Consider the following 14055-nt stretch of genomic DNA (forward strand, 5'->3'; position numbering starts at 1 on the left):
TATTTTAAACTCACCCACAAGAGAGATTTGGGATAAAGTAGTATGTTTTCTCAGTATTTATCTGTGACCAGAGGGATGTCTGCATCAGGTAGGTGGGAATACACACAGACTGCCCAAAAAACCCTCAGCTTACCCTTTTGTCCCATATTCGGACATCCCCATCGTGGCTTGTTGCTAAACAGTTGGCATTCTTCTTGTTCCATTTCACCTGGGAAGCTCCAGCTGCAGCACAAACAGAACAGGTCAAAACATGCAATTAAAAAGAAAATGGCACAGTAGACCTGGGCCTAGAGCTGCTCTGAGCCCAGGAAAGGCAGCTCAGAGGAGGGATATCCCAGAAGCCAGCAGGAAGGATGGCATGACAATTCCTAACTCCTGATTCCTCAGGGTAGTGTTTGTGTCCTCAGGACAGCAAAGCAAGACTGTGCCAGTTGCATGCCCAGAGATCTTGACCACAAGTTCTAGCCAGGGGTTGTACTCCATTAAAATAATCATGTCCATGAGCTCAGATGGAACAATTTCCTCCAGACAAGAACTGCATCACCCCCCTCCCAAACCACCTCTCCTTCCATTCAAGTTACTCCAGGTGCTTAAGGCCTGATTTATCTCCCCAAAACCCTTGTCTGCTGCTAAACAGGCAACCAGCACTATTGATCTCTGATTAAAATACAGGTGTAGGAGAAGGCTGCAGTGCAGGTGGACCTTGGGTCTGGCCAGACGGAGGTGGACTCACTGGTTAGACCAGAAGGTCCAGCTGTCAAAATACACCACAGAAGTCAAAGACATCAATGACACTGTAAAGTAACTGGATGGTGGTCCAGATATGATTATATGTGATATCCTGAGGGACTCAGTCAAATCAGAAGATGGGTAGTTATTTCTAATAAGAAAAAAAGCACAGCTTCAGTTAATGTGGATTGTTCAGGTATTTTAAGAGAAATGCATGTTCTGTTCATCCTTATTCTGCCAGTATTTTCAAAACCTTTTAAGCTATCAGACAGGTGAGATCCATGAGAAAGCAAAACAGATCGTGGCCTGCTGCTATTCCCCACCTCCTGCTGCACGGTGAGCAGATTCATCCTGACAACCTGGCAAAAAGCTGGTCAAGGGGATAAAAAGCTGCAAATAAAAAGCTGCCAGCTGATTGATTTGATCCACTCACTGAAAGGTACAAAAATGTCTGGACCAGCACTACACAGCATGGGGCACGGGAGGAAGGAAGGAATGAAGGAAGGAAGCAAGCAAGCTTTCTGGGGAGCTGCTGGGCTGCCTCAGCCGTAAAACCTCACCCCAGACACCAGAGCTGATCGCTGCTTCTCTCTGACTCAGTGAGGCCTTTGCATTTCTGTGCCAGAGAGGTTTGCTGGCTGGGAGGGGAGTGGGAGTGCAGATGTGTAGCCTAAGATCTAAGCAGCAGAGCAAGAGAGATACCCATTGCAAGGATTCTCTAATGCTGGGGACAGTAACTCATGAGAAGGACGTTTTGTTCGTCATCTGTGCCCAGCCCAGGCTCGCAGCAGGTGAGGACTGACACAGCACCTGCCAGGGGAAGGTATTGCAGGACACTCACCCTGCCAGCAGCCATGACAAACGCTGTTCCAGAGCAAGCACAGCCCAAAGACAGCACCTTGTGTCACCAAGCAGCTCCCTGCAGGCTGCAGGTGCCCCAGGGAAGCGGGCACAGCCGCCTGATGGACCCAGCCCCTCCATAAAAGAGGGCACAGGTTGGCACTGCCTGGGGTGTGGTTTAGTTTCTCAACTGATTCAATCAAACATAAAAGGACATGAGGAAAACACAGCCAGGCAACCCAGGACAAGCAGTGCAGCAGGGTGGTTGAGCAGGGAGGAAGTTCCATGTGGCTGTTCACCAGTGTCAGCAGAGCCAGTCCCAAGTACAACTCCCTCCATGCCTGGGAACCCCCAAGGGGCTCCCCATCTTTTCTGAATTCTGCTCCCCTAAAAGGAGTCGTGAACTGGAGCCTCTCAGGTTGCTCCTACATGGGACAATCACACATGGTGGCACTTCTGTACTTTGCCATGCCCAGCCTTGGAGCAGGAAGAGGGGGAGGAATAACAGGAGGGACATGCGACAATAAGGTTGTTTAATGCCTACATCACAGGTACATGTCAAACTTACCGACTGCAGAGAGTGAGACCGTGGGCTTCCTGGTGTCCCTGAAACACAGCGTGGCTCATGTGAGTACCCACAGCACAGTCCAGCCTCCCCAGGGAGCTCCTTCATGTTCCAGGACTAATTGTATTGCTGCCTTGGGACCTAGTGTGTCTGCTGCTTACCAAAATACACCAGCATTAAATAGAATAAAGGTGACCAGCTGGAGGACAACAGCCATCCTGGAAGCATTCAGAGCCAGGTTGGATGGGGCACTGAGCAACCTGATCTAGTGGAAGGTGTCCCTGCCCTTGCCAGGGTGATGGAACTAGATGATCTTTAGGTCCCTTCCAAACCCAACCAATGTCTTGCCTGTCTTGCCACCACATACAGCAGGAAGTTTAGGACATAGGATAGAGCTGGAGTGGAATAGAGGGAGAAGAAACACGTGGAAAGTGTGGCATGTTGCAACTGGGTAGGCCAGGAAACTGGGTTCACAAATTATTGCTGCAGGAAGCAACAAAACAGCCTTTCCCAGGAGGATTAAAAGGACCAAACAGAGCTGTGGAAACACTTGACAAAAGCCACTGATGTGTTTGTCAATCTTTTGCAGACTCTGATTCAAGGCAGACGGAGCAGTGACTCCAGAGCAAAAAACTTCATGTCTAGCATATAATAACAAAATTAGTAGGAAATAAGCCCAGCTGTCTGCAGACCAAACTCTGTCTGCAGACCAAATTTTGTGGGGGCAGAAGCCGGCACAGCACCATAACAACTCCTAGCAGCCAGGACATGGATGAAGGCAATAATTCAGTTCCTGACCTTGCTCCTCAGGAATTCACCTGCTCTTTCACGAAAAGTGACAGGGAAAATAAGGAATATTGTCTTCAGCTTTTTCTGTTTGCTGAAAAGCTGAACATTTTCTGGAATGGACTGCACCTCTCCCTCTAAGAATGCCTGCCTAATCAAAAAGTTACTTTGTATGAAAAATTAGGTGGGGAATTTCCAATTGCCCTTACTGCAGGGCTACTTCCCCAGGCTGTCATTAGAGAGGGTCACTTCAGTAGGATGGTTATTTGCTGGAGGCCAGCAGCACCAGCACCTCAGTGCCCCTGCAAGCTCAGAGCCTTTCCCAGCACAAATGCAATGCAGAGGCTCATCAGAGCCTGCCTAAGGAAGCTTTTCTGGACAAGTGGTACAGGCAGACACACAACAATGGAAGGGCACAATAGAGTTAAAGGAGGACTTCTGATAACAACCTTCAGAGACCTCTGTTTTTTACTTGGCGCTAAGATAATATCACAGGAAAACACAACCAGCAGTTGCTGTCTCCCTATGTCTTTTAATTACACATTAATAATATATTGTCATTCTCAAGCACCATTTAACCAAGGATCTAAGTGCTTCATAGGAGCTAAACAAGCCTCAGGGTAGCCTGGTGCAGTGAGGTTATATAATTATCCTCCTATTATAACTGAGCAAGGGAGGCAGAGAGGAACAAAGTGACTTGCCAGGGGTCATAAAGAGCTGTGCAGCCAGCAAGAGAACCCAGCAGTCCCAGTGCCAGCTCCTTGCTTCTCAGGTGTAAAATATGGGGTCTAAACATTGGTGGGGTTTGGATCTATAGCTGGAAATATCTGCTACCCTGAAATTACTCATGATGGAAAGCACCAGGAAATCACAGTAAAGCACAAAGAGGAAAACCTTGAATACCATTGTCAGCCTTTCCACCACTGGGGGAGAACCAGCAACAATCACTGAATTTAGTGGAAAATGGCTACGAGACCATGAGACAGTGCCCATTCACTCAGCTAAAAAACCCAACAGGTTGAGGAACACCCCTGGGCTCCAAGAAAAGCCCCCAAGGAAAGATCTGAAGTGGGCAGGGAGTGAAGCTAGACAGTATTTTTTTAAAACGGGAGCATGTCTGTAGTTTAACCATACCACTCTACTGCCCTTCATTGACTCTGAACTGGCTTGAAAATAGGGGAACAGAAATCATCTTGGGAGAAGATGGCAAGTAGCTGAAGCCCCTGCAAGCACAAATGAAGAGCAGCACCCACCAGGGTGTGCCTTGCCCTGCAAGCTGATAATCATGGAAAGGAGTCCAACAATTTCCCTGCAGTGCAGAAAACAAACTGATTCGTACTTGATGTCCCAGATGTAGATGTATGTGTCCACAGAACTGGTGACCAGCAGGTCTGGCTCAAACACTGCCCAGTCCAGGTCACTGCAAATGCAAAATCACAGCAGATCAGTAAAGCAAAGCACACCCAGTACATTCTCTGACAAATTCACAGCAACTCCATGACATCTACTGAAACTTTTAAAGTAAAAAGCAAGATCTTAATAATTTCTCTAAGTAAATTCCAAGAAGCGATGAAATGCTTCTAAGTAAATTCCAGTGCAGCATCCTGCCAGCCCTGAACTTTACAGCTACCCTGTGTGTGCTCTTTCCTCCACGGGCAAAGGGACACTGTCTCAGTGAGTTCCCAGTCACCACACATCCTTGGCATCAACCCCTCACTCTGGGATGCCTCCCTGTTGGGAACACCAAGTGCACCTCGGACACAGCCTCCAGTCAGTCCAAACAACTGCCATCTGAAGGGCTGCAAACACTTTCCATAGTCAGGAGCTGGAGTAAAAACAGTCTTTCAGCTGCATTTCCAGCCCATCATTGAAATACAACCTTGGAACTAGAGGCAGAAATCCCCTGCACCACTGTAACACTCTCTAAACTTGGTCTTTGGGATTACCTGCTTTAATTAAGCTGCTATCACACAGAAACACAGCTGGGATTCAATTTAATAAACACACTGCTATCTGTTTCCCAGATGCTGCTGCTGCTCATTACAAGGACAGCAGCCTAAGGCAATGACACTCAAGCCATCAAGGGCTAAGTTGATATAGTGGGGGAGCCATGAGGGGGTGAGCCGCTTCACACACGATGTCATCACCAAATGGGAAGGCAGTCCAGTCCAGAAAAGTGAGTAAAACCAGGCTCAGAACAGAGCCTGTGCAGGGCCAGGACTGAAACATTCAGCTTCTATGAAACAATGCATCATTCTCCATCCTGCAGCCCACAGCATCACTTCTTCCTCACCTGATCACACGTGTGTGTCCTTGCAGCGATGTGCAAACTTCCCCGTTACCTTCCTTCCACTTATACAGGTCAACTCGCTGATTACTCTGAAATTAGATGGAAGAAAGGAGAGACAGTCTCAGGCCAACAAGGCAGGAGAGGGATCTGTGTGTTAGGCCATGGTCCCTTCACTTTGAGCAACCTCATTTAACAGTGAGTCACACTATGATTAGCAAAGTCCTTGCCCAAAGCAGAAAAGCAAAGATGAAACTACAAGGCTGCAAGGAAATCTCAAAAGCTTACGCTTTAATTACACCCACTTAAAATTGGAGATAAACTAGAACGGGAGAGAGAAAAAAAAAATCACATTGCAAAATGTTTCCACGAATTATGTTCTCGGAGCTTTTATTTCCTAACAACATGCTGTAACTGCAAGCAACAGGCAGCCAAATTCTCTCTGCAGGAATACCCTGCCAGCCTGTTCAGATTCAACTGGAGTTTTCAGTGAGGGGGATGCCAGATTACCACTAGTGCTCCTCAACTCACCCTCAATTCCCTTCTGGGATAATCAGGGCCACTGCCAAACACAAACAATACAGTTTAATGGACTCAAGGACACCTCCTCAAGGGTACTCCCATCCTTGCCAGCCCAGGAGAAAAGCTTTAAGTGCTTATCACTAACTGTAAACCACAAAGGCAAACCAGATGTAGCAATGACAACATTATTTAGGGTTTCTTCACTCATTCCAGCCTTGCCCAAATGCAGCCACACACAAAGTTACTTGAAACCGGTTATTGTGCTGTAAGTTCATGTTCTCTCTCAATCAAGGTTCAGTTCAGTCCCAGCCAGCTCTAACCTTTCTAGGGCAGGAATTGCCTTTCTGGGTGCATATATAGCATGAACCACAGTGGGTCTTAGGCAATGACTGGAAATTCCTATTGATTTTGCAAAACCAGAGGGAACACAACCTCAAATTTTGATCTTCATTAGCCCCTTGTTTTCAGACTTACAGGTAGATAAGGAAAAACATGATAGATAAGAGACTTCATAGAAACACAGTTGGAAAAGACCTCTAACATCGAGTGCAACTGTTACAATTTTTGTGGGTTTTTTTGTGGTGGTGGATATTCTTCCTACCCCTAAGCTGCTCCATGTGAATTTCAAGTTGCAAACAGATAAAACACTACAGCCTTCCCTTAAAAGGAAGGTCTCCCAACTCAGCAATAATATATGGCATTTCTCTAACCCATCACAGCAGGGCTGCACAAGAGCTTGGGGCAAGAAAAACTCCTTTCATGCTTCTCATTGACAGAAGGATTTAAGGGAGGTAGAAAATTACCCAATGGGATTTACCCAGGACTCCAGAGATAACATACAAGATAAGGATCACCAGAGAGGCCAACAGGAGCATTTTCTCAAAAACTCTGCTTTTTGTGGTAAGTATCAGTATTCACTTCCAACAATTTCATCACCCTCTTGTTCAAGCATCTGTGGCCACACAAAAGAAATAACAAGCATCTAGGACTGAAAACAACAGCATTTCTGAAACAACAGCTTAGGAGTCCCCAGAAACATGCTTGAGCCAGAGGGCAGACACAGCCAAGCACAGCAAAAGGACACACTCCAGCTCTTCTGGAAAGAACTAAAGAAAAAGGTCTTATCGAAACACAAGGACAGATTCCCCTCTGCCTGCACCACTTCCAGTTAACTGGACAGGGCTGCAAACCAGATGAGGTTGCTGGCAGACAGCCTTTCACACTCCCTCTCCACTCCCAGGGGTGCAGAGGGATAGGACCCTCGGGCTGTCTACAACACAGAGAGATGGCTGGAAAGGCAGCATTTTTGACCCAAACCGGAAAAGACGACGGATCTCATCTTGAGGATTCCTCACCTGAAGTGTGTCAGCAACTACATCTAAATCCCCAGAGCATCTTAGCATGTTTGTTTATAAACAGGAGCAGCAAGGTTTGATGCCAGCTATGCCTAGTTTCAGTCTGGGACAAGATGGGTCCCTGTGTTTGATGCTCAGAGCAGCAAGAGACAGGAGCACTCAGGTGGGTGAGGTGGGTGCAGCTCCCCGTTGCAGTAGGGTCCTGTTCAGATCAGCATGAACCAATCACTGGATATTGTCTTCAGAGTGTGTTTGAGAAGAAGCTTTCCTGCTCCACTTGTGGCTTGCCTAGTGCATTTCCTTACTTGGTTTTGATTTCCACAGACTGCAACCAGAAGTGGCACTGAAGGACACTTTTTTGCCAGTTTTACTAACTCTCTGCTCAGAAGCAGACCACTGCTGAGGGCACCTTTAAGATATCAGTCATGTGCCAGAGCTGGGAGAAGAAAGGCTGGGGAATGTCAGAGAGCAAGCAGGCAGAGGATCCTAGCACTGGTCCTCTTTTAAAACTGCCTTTAATAACAATCATAGCCAATCCAGGAAGCAAAAGGAACAAAAATCCCAAAAAATCACCTCCAACTAAGTATTCCCTCAAAAAAATAGACGAAACCTCTCCATCTCTAGCTGTTCCAGGACTCTCAGGCCACGAAAGAGGACACAACAGGCAGAAAAGGCACCTTGCCCTGAGAACAGTCTGTGCCCAGCTGGTTGCCGCGGTGCTGTGGGTGACGGCCCAGACTGCTGCCAGCAGAGCTCAGGGCTCTGGGTGAACAACCTGCAGAGCATGACAGACCGAGCACAGATCAGGGCCAAAAACTGCACTCAGTCTCACATGGCCACTACTGCTTCTTCAGCCCAGCCCATTTACTTCTCCACACACGGAATCAGAGCTCCTTGACGATCCGGTCCGTGCCCATCTGCAAAGCCCGACTGTCACAGCGGTGAGCCAGTATTGACTCGAGCTATTTACAGACTGCCTGGTGCACCACAGCCCACCAGCAAGGCAGGGAGGTGAAATAAAACAGCACAGAGCAAGGAATTCAAGAAGTGCACAAATTTCATAACAGAATGGGAGGTACAAAGGGAGCACATCCCCTCTTCCCTCCAGAAAAGGACCATTTAGATGTCTGGTTTATTTGCCAAGGTGTTTTGTAAACAACAACCAAGCAAAACTAGATTCAACCTTGACTGACCAATAACCGAGAGCCATCAAGCCAAACCTCGCTGGCAGTAAATCAGTTAGGCCTTGACCTTGCAACGTGACTTGCAGCAGCGTGTCTGTGCCAGCTCCACAGAGCCTTCCAGCTCTGCAGAAACTCACCCATGAAAGACCAGGGCAGGAGAGAGCTTGTAAATGAGTGAACTTACTGAAGCTGCAAAGTAGTAGGCGTAGCTGTCGTGTGGGTTCCACTGCACTGCCCCAATGTCCCACTTGCTCTGGCGGGAGATCTTCCGATGGCCCTCATTCGGTGCATCCAGGTTGACTATGTAGAGGAAACGGCGGCTGCAAGACACACACAGAGGGGCTGCATCTCACGGGACTGATCTCAAAACCCCAAGCTCACATGGAGCTCACAGCCCTGTGTCTAGAGGCACAACAATCAAAAGAAGGGAAGCGTTTCACAAGACAGGTGAGAACACTGCTCCCGAGAATGTTACATTTGACAACATACTTCAAAAATGGCTACCAAAAAAACCCCTCAAAAACAACCACCCAAAAAGGACAAGACACACTGAAATTAGACAGGATGTGCAACTGTAATAGACAGCTCAGACCACAGAAAATCCCAGATAACTAGGACACAAAAGGAAGAGCTGGAAAATGGTGCAAACACATCCAAATAGGCTTTTCTGGCCTAATGCTGCAGCAACAGAGCCGAAGTGGCACAGGGCTGGGAGTGCAACACAACAGCTTCAGTCTGCAGGGGTTGGTCTGAGCAAGAGTTAATGAGCCTTGAGAAACATAAGATGATTCTACGTGGGTGTGTCTTTCCACACCACAGTTTGGGGGCCTGGTTCCGCAGCCAGTACAAGGACACCTGCACAGAGCTCCTGCTCAGCTGCAGCAGCTTGTTAACGTGGGCGGGCACAGTCCTGCACTGAGCTGGTTCTGGTACTTACCTGAGCTAACTCTACATGCAGCAGAAATAACTCTGCATGATGGCAAACCTGAGCTCATATATCCTGCTGGATGTGGCCAACTCCCCACAAAGCAAGGTATCATCCACTGTGATTCATCTTACAAGGGAGAGAAACTGCTTGTTGAAATAATTGTGACCCAGCCGAAACCTATGGAAGACCAGGATCAAAACATACTGAACCCTACATAATTAACCACACCAGCGTCACCTATGTCAGCTGTATAGTGAGCACACAGCTGCTCTGAGGAGTGGCCATTCTTCCAAGAGAAGGAACACAAAGAACATCTTGGCTGCCTTTCCCAACCAAAGTCCTCAAGGCCCTACTCCGAAGATTTGCAAAAGCACGTATCAGGAAAGCCACAGTGGTATTTTATTGTGCTGTTGTTGCCGTCTCTCCAATCTGTATCCCATTGGGAACGTGACCCAGAATCCTTTTCATCAAGCCTTGAACAGAATTGAGCAGCAGCTTTCTGAAACAATGCTGAGGTCAGCCTGAAGGCTGCTGGCCTGGCTGGTGGCAGTGACTGTCACACTCACCCCGAGAGCACCGCGCGCTGTCCCAGGCAATCCACCGACATCGCCGTGGCCTGTTGGAGACAAACACACAACACAACTCAGTGATACCTGCCAGGTCAGCTGCTCAAACACACGGCTCTGGGGGGCAGTTCAGCAAAGCCTGCCAGCTCATCTCCCAGTTATATCCCTTTCCAATGGTACAGATGGATTACAGGGTGTAGTGGGTAAGTCTGGGATGCGGGACAGCACACAGCAAACATCTTTGTTAGTGTAAACCGAGGACAAGACCTGGCAGACACCATCACAAGCACCAAGATCTTGCTCCCTTCTCCCCACTATGGCAGTCACAGCTGCAGCCTTTCAATCAGCAGCTCTAATAATCTGTATTAATCAGCCTCTGCTCCTGCTCAGGAACTTTCTCAGTCTCTCTCTTTCATTGCGGGGTCAGATTTAATTATATACGTACTGGGAGACAGAAGTGCAACCATTTGTGTGTGGCTGGTCTCCAAAAACGAGAGATGGCCAAGAGGCATCAGAATTTACTGTGGCATTGCATGTAAAGAAGGCTATAAGATAGCTTAAGGGCCATTAGGAAAAAAAAAAAAGAAAAAAAGGACTGTTTGGATATTGTCTCCCCGTCTTTGTTTAGAATGGAATTGGCTCATCATCTCCTTTAATTGCCAAGAGAATGAAGGAAAATTTTACTTGGAAAGCTGAACAGTTCAGCTATAAACATAGATATGACTTCGGTTTTTAGCATTCACAGTACAAAATCAGAATATGCCCCACATTCTTCACAGTAACTGCTGTCATCTTCAAAGCCGCCTCTCTGAAGACTCAGGATGTATCTCCTGCTGCTGTTCTGGATTTTAAGTGCTCTCAGCGTGGATGTAACAAGACTTCAGGATGTCCCACGGTTACTACTTACAAGCATCACTAAAACCTGACAGACAACACAGACAATCTCACTCCATTTCAGTCAGATTTGACAGTAAAACAACCATCACAAAACCCGAGATTTTTCAGCCAAGGCCCCATCCTCTCCTTGCAAGTACCCCAAGTGAGGGAAAAACCAGCATCATGGGCTCATTTTTCACTGGAGTCCACATGGCAAAGAGCTACAATTGCTTGCAGAGTTTCAGCTGGAGCCCACTTTTGCTGTTCCTGGAATGACCCCCTTTCACTGCTTTTTCCTAGGCAGCAAATCCAGTCTTCTGGCAAGGTTTCCTTAGTCCTAAAACTAATGCTGTAAATAAGAAACTCTCTAAATGATCAAGAAACAATTCCTACTTTCTGGATTTCACAGCACCTTGCAAAACAACAAAGTGGGTTACTAAATCTACATAAAAAAAAAAACAAACAGCAGGAGAAGGAACTTTTCCCAGATGAAACACATTTCACTTCTGAAGAATTAAAATAAAGATCACTAAAGCCATTAGTGGAACCAGAACTTTCTCCTGTGATGAAGAGCTAGTCAGGAGATATATTTCACACAGTTGTGGCCATCTTTCCTCAAGACAGAAAAAACCCATGTCAATTTAAAGTGATTGATAATTTCATGTGAGTTTATTTTTTCTGCTGTTGGCACCAGGATCTCATAAATCCTTACAAATTGTTTGCAATAATGAACGCTGGTAAACTGTTTTTTTTTTCCAGGCACCAAACATCATAAAATGTAATGAACAATTAGAATGAAATAAAAAGCTTCACATGTCAGGCTGCTACCCTGATGGGTCACAAATGAAGTAATTTTACACCAACAAACAGTTCCCTACAACACAAGTGACCTATATAGAGACATGAAAAAAGCCAAACAGCTGCCATTTAATGCTTGGTGTAGTGATATGTCAGCCTTCAGAGCACAACCCTCCAGAAGGGGGGAGTGGAAACAGAGCAAACCAACCTGACAGCAGTTTTTATCCCAAAAACCACACTGAGGACAGCTGGAATTGCTGTTCATGAATAACAATGACATGAGTAAGCACCGCAGGAGCACAGCACATTTGAGAACCTGCTCTGAGCCCACAGCCCAGGCAGCATCTTCTCAGACTTCAAACATCTACTTTGGCATTTCGCTTGATTTCTTCTAAGCAAGCCAAGGAAAAACACCTTTTCATGTCTGAATTTCCATTAGTTTTCAATCCAGCCTCATTCTCTCCTCCTGAAAGCCAACAGACTAGCCCAATTTGACACAGCTATGCTGTTTTTCAAGAGCTGTAAACTCCTAGCAAGAAATACCAGTTCCCTGTGTACCCAACTTACCATCCACACGCTGAGTGGCTACAAATAGTTCTTTTTCACGGCTGGATGAGGTGACCTTTACCCTCTGATAGTGCCAACAGCCTGAGAAGAGCCTGTGGGTCTTGTCTAAAGCACAAGAGTACAGAGGACTGTCAACTCTGCCAGCTTGTACAGAAAGGTGACACTTGTAGGCAACAGTGACTACAGCACCCAAAGATTTTCTGAAGTGTTACAGGTTGGGTGCTGTAGTTTTCTCGACACCCTCCAGAACAAAGACAACTGCAGTGCTTGCAGACATGTATTGGCTATAAGTGTAACAGCTGCCCACTCTTTTGACTTGTTTCCATTTAAATTGTTTTTGGGGTAGGGATACAGTGTGGCCTCCAGGCAGAGCTCAAGCCCGGTACACTCCGATTTCTGCAAAGGTGTTCCGGTTTCTCAAAAACTTCGATTTCCCACCTGCAAAAATGTTCCTGCAGCCTCCTAAAAAAAGCTCAGACACAAATATATCAATGAGTTTAGGCTGAAGCAGCAGTCTGGCAGCCTCAGCCACAGAAGTTCTCTGGTTTCATAGGGAGAGCAGGCGGGTCAGGACGGCTCCAGAAAGATCACCCTGGAGCGAACTGAAGGGATGGAAACAGCCAAGGCTGGAGACTGAAACCAACTGCAAGATTGAAACCAACTGCTGCAGGAGGGCACGGAAACCCCCGTCCCCTCTGCTCCCACACTGCAGCCGTTATGAGTGAGCAACAACATCATGAGGCCACATATCTCCTGAGCCAGATGCAACTTTAATCTGTTATCTAGGAAGATGTACCCTCATATCTCATTACTGGTTTCCTGAGGACAAACCCTCAATAGCAGATGAAGCTGCTTTAACACTTCGGGGAGGACAACGAAACTGATACAAAGCTTTTGAGGTATAAAAGTGAAAAGCTTTGTGAGCTTACGGAGGGAAGGCTGGATGCAGCACACGGGATTCACTGCCCCTGTTTGCAGAAGTAAAGGCAGAGCTGTCACTGCTCCAGCACAAGAGGACAAATGAGGTGATGAAAGAGCTTGCAGACCTACTTTTTAATCTTTCTGGGTTTCCTGCTGAAGCAGTTCATAGTTCATTCACTGTATCCAGCTTTGCTAAGCAACTGCCAATGTCCCCAAAAAACCCCATGTTTCTTAGAATAGAATCATAGAATGGTTTGGGTTGGAAGGGACCACAAAGCTCATCGCATTCCAACACCTTCCACTAGACCAGGTTGCTCCAAAGCCTCATCCAACCTGGCCTTGCACACTTCCAGGGATGGAAGAACAGCTTCTAAGAGAGCATATAAACAAACTCTGAGGGGAGTTCCCCTGTCACCATCAGCTTCAAAACCAAAAGCTGACCTTTTTGCTATTTATAAAAAAAACATAACCCACTTTTCCTATGAATCGAGCAACACTCAGCAATTTATACGGCAGTGAGACAGTGGCTGTAATGTTCTCAGGGGAAAACTCATAGAGCCATGGAATGGTTTGGGTTCAAGGGACCTTAAAGCTCATCCCGTTCCAAGCCCTTCGTGGTTAATTTCATGTCATGGAACATGAAGTTCCATGGGCAGGGACACCTCCCACCAGACCAGGTTGCTCAGGGCCCCATCCAGCGCGGCCCTGAGCACCTCCATGGAACAGAAACGGGGAAAGACATGTGGGAAATGACAATATCTTCTATTAGGCCCGCCGATATACTTTAAAGAAACAACACGAAACCTATTAAGATTAGTAACTGAGCGCCCCGTGAATGAAGGCGTCATCTCCGCGCAAACGGCGCCAGACCACCTCAGCCCCGTCCACCGCCGGCGACAGGCCCCGCGGGGCCGCCGAGCCCTCCCGGGCTGGGACCTCCCCCCGCTCCGCTCGCCACGGGCCGGCCGGAGGGGCGGCCCCCGCGGCGCGGTGACGCGGCAGCCCCCGGGCCCCCCGACCTGGGCGTCGCGGAACTCCACCACCACATTCTCGCTACTCCAGCGCGCCGCCATCTTGGGCCGCCCCTGCCGAGCCGCACCGCGCCTGCGCACCGCGGGGCGCCGCGCGGGG

The 14055-nt window shown here is 47.6% G+C and overlaps 1 protein-coding gene across 3 annotated transcripts in view; it reads right to left on the reverse strand.

The window, feature by feature from the left end:
• The window catches only part of WDR59 (WD repeat domain 59), a 48590-nt gene extending 34565 nt beyond the window's left edge, over positions 1-14025 (reverse strand). For 2 of the 3 annotated variants that reach the window (XM_027698247.1, XM_027698245.1), the window contains exons 1-7: positions 13944-14025; positions 9763-9812; positions 8453-8588; positions 5214-5299; positions 4260-4340; positions 2138-2175; positions 134-222 (exon numbers count right to left, since the gene is read on the reverse strand). In XM_027698247.1, coding sequence (XP_027554048.1) covers positions 134-222; positions 2138-2175; positions 4260-4340; positions 5214-5299; positions 8453-8588; positions 9763-9812; positions 13944-13997 — 534 coding nt within the window. In that variant the 5' untranslated portion in view covers positions 13998-14025. Of the gene's footprint in view, positions 1-133; positions 223-2137; positions 2176-4259; positions 4341-5213; positions 5300-8452; positions 8589-9762; positions 9813-12003; positions 13207-13943 lie in introns of those variants that run through there. The other variant, XM_027698246.1, reaches the window with a different exon arrangement.
• Positions 14026-14055: the final 30 nt, after the last annotated feature.

This window comes from Neopelma chrysocephalum, unplaced genomic scaffold (assembly GCF_003984885.1).
Source record: "Neopelma chrysocephalum unplaced genomic scaffold, ASM398488v2 Primary Assembly neopelma1_125, whole genome shotgun sequence".
Lineage (NCBI taxonomy): Eukaryota > Metazoa > Chordata > Aves > Passeriformes > Pipridae > Neopelma > Neopelma chrysocephalum.